Source organism: Zingiber officinale, chromosome 10A, assembly GCF_018446385.1.
Source record: "Zingiber officinale cultivar Zhangliang chromosome 10A, Zo_v1.1, whole genome shotgun sequence".
Taxonomy (NCBI): Eukaryota; Viridiplantae; Streptophyta; class Magnoliopsida; order Zingiberales; family Zingiberaceae; genus Zingiber; species Zingiber officinale.
The window spans coordinates 19,129,463-19,135,614 of NC_056004.1; the positions used below are offsets into that span (position 1 = coordinate 19,129,463).

The window sequence follows — 6,152 nt, forward strand, 5'->3', positions numbered from 1 at the left end:
GAGCCTCGCACTTCACAGGAGGTACGCATTCTGGCATATTCGAAGTCACCTCTTTGTTGTCCACTTGCCTGACTTGAGCGTCGGAGGGTCGTCGCCGGGAACCCCTTCCCGGCCCGACTTCTGTGCAGGTTCGCCGGAGCTCCGTACGTCCGGCCGGAGATCTACATCAGCGAGAAGGAGAGCGCCACGTGCCCAGCGTCCGTTGATTCGTCGATTCGGACAGGATCACTAATTTTATATTTACGGTATTATCCTTTGTTCCATCTAAGATATTTTATAACTAAATCAATTTAATATTTGATTATTTTTTAAAATAAATTAAATTAATAATATTAATATTCAATAATATAAATAAATAAAATTAGATAATATTTTCTTTTTTATTTTATAATCTATTTAAATAATTTATTAAAGTTAATAATGAAGTTTTACTTACAATTTGTTTTAATTTAATAAAGTTTTAATTAAAATATTAACATTTAACTTAAAAAAAAACGATGCAGATAAAAGTAAAGTTGGTTCTTCTCCCTTACGTTGCCCACCGCCGCAAAGCCGCCTTCGCTGCCGACAAGCCGCCTTCGCTGCCCACCGCCCGTCCGTCTCTCGTTGCCTGCCGCCCACCGCTTGCCTCCCGCCGACCTTTTCCCGTCAACCTCCATCTACCGCCACCTCTCACTACTACCATCCAGCGATCTGCTGACATCTTCAACGACATCTACTGTTGCCCGTCGACCACCGCCAGCCGCTTGTTGCCGCCATCCAACGATCTGCTGCCACCTCCGACGACGCCGACCGCTGCCCACTGACCGCAGCACGACGCCTGTTGCTGTAGCCGATCGCCTTCGCTGCCCACCGCCTTCGCTGCCCAACGCCTGCCCGTCTCCTGTTGCCTACCGCCCACCGCTGACCTCCTGCCGACCTTTTCCCGTCAACCTCCATCTACCACCACCTCTCACTGCCACCATCCAGCGTTCTGTTGACATCTTCGACGACATCTGTTGTTGCCTGTCGACCACCACCAGCCGCTTGTTGCCGCCATCCAACGATCTGCTATCTGCTGCCACCTCTGACGAAGCCGACTGCTGCCCACGCCGCCCGACGCCAGTTGCTGCAGCCTACTACCGCCACCTTCGTGCTCTGGTCATATCACTTCGAGGATAATTTCGGACAAAAAATTTCATAACCTCATGAATCAAGCAAAACAAAGGCAGCCAAAGGTATTTCTATTTCAGATTGTATACCCCAATTGATGACGTGTGCTGACCTTTCGGAATCGAGGAAAACTTAGGAATCCAAAAAAAAATCTCGAACCAAACATGGTTATCGTAAATAACCATAGACAGATAACCAAGGTTATCCACGATAACTCCGAATCAAACACACCCTAAGTGATGATCATGCCAACATCTTATGTTGCCGCCTGCAAGTCCGGGCAAATGCTTATATTCATCTGCGGCCAAAGTTTCATCTGGTAGGGAATCGAATGGATTGGTCCAATAAGTTGGAAAGTCAATTTTATTCAGAATTTTGTTTCTACTTATCCGTGCCCGTATCTTGTTTGCAATTATTTGGTTTGCAAAAGCAAAAACTAGATCTCTGTCAAATATCCTATCAGAACTCAGTTTCCAACAAAGAACTTAATATTTAAGCAACAGATACAAACGAGGATATAAAACTGGATACGAGGAAGGATTAACATGCAACTATATCATCCACATGGTCCAACAAGAGCATCACAATGTGCTGACTATAGGTAACATTTTGAGCCAGTAGAAAAACCGAACTCTCCCTAAAACATGTATTAATTGGCACAGATTTATCTCCCTTCCAACTGCTCTGGGGCGGGCGTGGAGTGCTCTAGAAAAATTATTGTCCGTACTACAAAGAACTATAAACTCCATCGTCTGCATGGACACCAGAGGTTTTCCAACTGCTGTAATCCTTCAGGCTTCCCTCGACACAAGTACATTCAGTGATCAGTATGCCCATCATCTGATATTCTAAAAATTAGGATAGCAGAAGAAATTTGTGAAAACCAAGAGTCACTATCCATGCGTGGTGGAATCGATGAAAACATGTGCACCATATGCTCAACTTATCCTAAAAAGAATTTACTAAAGCAAATAGTCCTAACATAGTTTATAGATCCAAAGATTTTCTAAGCAGAAACCAAGCAAAGTTTCAAAGGTTCCCAGTCAGATAGAAAAGATGAGAAAATGAGGCCATCTATTGTTGAATTTTACTTAAGCTGAATCAGCTGTTTGGTAATGGGTTTAACTTAGAAGCCTCAACAAAATATTTTACATTGGTTTACAAGCAATATAAAGATGAATATTGATAATTATACAAGAGTATAACATACTCATTTTTACTATTGAACTATTTATCACAACAACCTGTGATGAAACCCAAAACTTGCTAAAAATCACCAAGAATAACAAAATACTTGAACAATAGAAAGTTTTTCTAGTCTAAAGTGCAATACTAGGAGATATTTGCATACCTATGGAAGGTCTCAATATAACATGCTTGGATAAACCCAAATTGGAGAAGGCCACTTTAGTAAGCTAAGACTAGTGAAGTCAAATGGATGTTCTACTTCGGCAATGTCCCTAGTCGGAGCATCCAATGGAAATTCATGCCAATGATCAAACAAACGGTCAACATTATAAATGCAGTTGCTCCTTCCTCCCCACCTGCCTGGATGGGCGCAAGATATTGAAAAGTTACTCTTGATATCGACGAACAATGCCCAATCTCCCAAATTATCCACCTTCGACCATGTCGGCTGCCCCGAGAAGTCCAAGGAGTACACAGCAAAACACAAATCTGTTTCTTCCCCAAATGGAACAAAGCGTATCAGCATGAGCTTGCCGTCGCACTCAACCATCCGGCTACAGGATCCAAAAGCCACTGCCCAGCTGGAGCTTTCCCCGCACCACGGCACTGTGAGTTCTTTCACGCCGAAAGAGGGGGAAAACTGCAGAGAGTATAGTGTTTCGCTACTGCTCAACACAAAAATATTGTCTTTGAAAGCCATGACACCAATTATGAAGAAATGATGCTGTTCAAAGGAGCATTCTTTCCAGCTGCTGCTTCCCACTTGCCACAGGAATAGGCTCTGCTTGTCGCACAAAAGGAGATGGGAACCAGGGGATGAAAGAGGACCAGTTAAGGCTCCGAAGTAGAAGCGGTGGGGCTCGGGGAGGGTGGGCGGGCGGAGCTCCTCCCCGGTGAATGCGTCGGCCACCACAGCACCAACGCGGTTGCGGAAGATGAGCTGACCGTAAGAAGAGCCAAGAAGGGTCATGCAGAGGGTCTCCGAAGGCACCATAGAGCGACCGCTGGAAAAGGGTCCGGAAGGAGACCTCAGGAGGCATCGAGGAGGTTCGATCCACTGGTAAGCTTCGGGTTCGACACATGGGAGAATAAGGAGAGGCGGACGGCCATACGAGGCGGACGGGAAGTAGGAGCGGAAGACGGAGCGCCAGGATCGGCATACGGAAGCAACTAAGAACAGGTCGCGGACGGAGGGGAGGCGGTCGAGGACGGAAAGGAGGAGCAAATCTGGCAAGTCAGACCAGAGATCCTCGGCGGCGAGGAATTGAGACGCGGCTAGATTGGTACGGTCAGAGGCGGGAGGCCGGTGCCGCTGATTTCGATTGGTGCGGTCGAGGGATGACCGGAGAAGTGAGTCACGGAGGCCAGACCTGCGTTCGTCGGAGGCGGGAAGCGGAGGCGCGGGCGAACGGCGACGTCTCCGTCGCTTATTTCCCGTGGCGCGGCGGCGATTCTCCATTTTTGTGTATTCCTAAGCGGAGGACGAGGTTAAGATGTGCATCGCGATCCGGTGAAGCATCCACATCGTCGGGCATTCACAGTTTACATCCCGTCCGTTCACTTTATAACGCCCCTTTTTTCATTTTATTTTTTTTCAGTAAATTAATTAATTAGAAGATTTTTTTTTTGCAGATATAATCTTTGATAATTTTAACGGTAAATTAGAGAAAAATCCCCAATCATAATGTTAACTTTGCATGCAATCCCCATGTTCAAAAAACTTTGTTTCCACTCCCTGCATGCAAAGTATTACTTGTTTCAACTCCCTCATGCAAATATTGATACCTAAATTGCCCCTCAGATTTTTTAGTACAAAATTTTCAAAATTGAGTACAAAAAGTCCAAAAATGAGTATAATTCTTCTTAAAGTCAGTACTTTATATTAAAAATCGAGTATATTTTCTATCAAAATTGTTCCTCTTATTTTTTAGGGTTTAGGGTTTAGGGTTTAGGGTTAGGGTTTAGGGTTTAGGGTTTAGGGTTAGGGTTAGGGTTTAGGGTTTAGGGTTTAGGGTTTAGGGTTAGGGTTTAGGGTTTAGGGTTTAGGGTTAGGGTTTAGGGTTTAGGGTTTAGGGTTTAGAATCGTACTCAATTTGATAGAAAATATACTAGATTCTAAGTTAATATACTCAATTTAAGAGGATTTATACTGATTTTTAGACTTTTTGTACCTAAAAATATTATGGGCAATTTGGTAAAGATGCTTAACTGGGGAGTGAAAACAAAGATTTTAATGGGTGGGGACTGCATGCAAAGATTTGTTTGTCAATAGGGATTGCATGTAAAATTACCCTAGTTTTAAAGGTTTTTTCCCCGACCAATACTTCTCAATTTTTCAATAAATTATAAATGAATTTCTCTTAACATCTCTATGATAATCATTCGTTCTTCCTAATTATTCTAATGTACAATAAAAAAATTATAACACGAATCAATTTTAGGGGGCGTTTGGTATGAACATAGGAATGAAAATCGGAATGAGAATCATTATATTGTGAAATGGGAATGAGTATGAGCATGGATATCACTTTTAAAAGTAATGTTTGGTTAGTTACATACTTTCTATCGGAATATATCAATATTTCCTTTTTTACCCTTAAAGGAAAATAAAAGAAAAAAAATTAGATGTGAGAGAAAGATAAATGTGAGAGAAAGATATGACGAATGAGAATGATGAGAGAGAAGTGTGATAAGAATGAATGAAGAGAGAGAAAGTGTGATGAGAGAAAATGAGAAAAGAGAGTGTGATAGAAGAGAGCATGATGAGAGATAAAATATGATGTGAGAGAAATTATGATAGGAGAGGATGAAGAGAGAGAAAATGTAATGAGAACAAATGAAGAGAGAGTGTGTGTGATGAGAGAGATTGAGGAGAGAGAAAGTATGATGAGAGAGTGTGTGATGAGAAAAAAAGAGAACCGTGAGTGTGATGAGAAAGATTGAGAAAAAAGAAAGTATGATGAGAGAGAAAGTGTGTTGAGGAAAAAAAGGAGAGAGTGTGACAAGAGAGATTGAGGAGAGAGAAAGTGTGATGAGAAAAAAAAGAGAAAAGAGAGAAAGTATGATGAGAGAGAAAGTATGATAAAAAAAAAAGAGTGTGATGGAAGAGATTGAGGAGAGATAAAGTGTAATGAGAAAAAAGAGGAAAGAGAGTGTGATAGGAGAGAGAAAGTGTGATAAAATGATGAGAGAGATAATATGATGAGAGAGAATAAGGAGAGAGAAGTGATATGAAAGAAAAAATAAATAAATAAATTTTGATATTTGATATTAAGGAAAAAAAATTTAGTTTTAGGTCAAGGGTATTTTTGGAATAAGGGAATATTTTGATTGATGAAAATAGGGTAATGACTCATTGAAGTGGAGGTACATGGGAATGAGTTATTACCCAATTTCAAAGATTCATTCCCTTATTTGTGTTCCTATTCCTATAATCTAAACATTAACAATGGTAATCAATGATTCTCATTCTCATTCCCCACTCCTATTCCCCTAAACCAAACGCCCCCTTATCCTTATATATATATATATATATATATATATATATATAGTGGCTACAGCAGCCGATGGACGAACCATTATCCAGTCGGCCATCTAGATGAATCAGTGTTCGGTTAGCTTGATCTTTAGAAGAGTGGTCAAGCGGGTCACCCATCAGGCTTGGGATATGGCATTAGCATTGTACATATTAATAATAAACCGATAAAATAATAAAAGAGAAAAAAACTAATACTTAATAAGGAGAAGAGAAAATAAAATAAAATACTCCATCTATCATCGAATGTGAAGAAGCCAAGACAAAGATGTCTTCT

General features: G+C 41.3%; 1 protein-coding gene across 4 annotated transcripts; it reads right to left on the bottom strand.

Annotated features, from left to right (window-relative positions):
* Positions 1-609: 609 nt before the first annotated feature.
* On the bottom strand, positions 610-3,873 carry LOC122027109. 4 transcript variants are annotated; one of them, XM_042585959.1, is made up of 2 exons: positions 2,504-3,873; positions 610-1,137 (listed from the first exon to the last, which is right to left on the bottom strand). In XM_042585959.1, the coding sequence occupies exon 1, from the start codon at positions 3,797-3,799 to the stop codon at positions 2,516-2,518; it is 1,284 nt and encodes a 427-aa protein (XP_042441893.1). In that variant the 5' UTR covers positions 3,800-3,873; the 3' UTR covers positions 610-1,137; positions 2,504-2,515. The 4 variants fall into 4 exon arrangements, with proteins under 4 accessions (XP_042441893.1, XP_042441890.1, XP_042441892.1 ...); XM_042585956.1 differs by lacking the exon at positions 610-1,137 and adding an exon at positions 1,669-1,948; XM_042585958.1 differs by lacking the exon at positions 610-1,137 and adding an exon at positions 1,669-1,992.
* Positions 3,874-6,152: the final 2,279 nt, after the last annotated feature.

What these genes read in the sequence shown, in the direction of transcription:
- LOC122027109 (XM_042585959.1), bottom strand. Translation starts at nt 3,799, where the DNA reads ATGGAGAATCGCCGCCGCGCCACGGGAAATAAGCGACGGAGACGTCGC.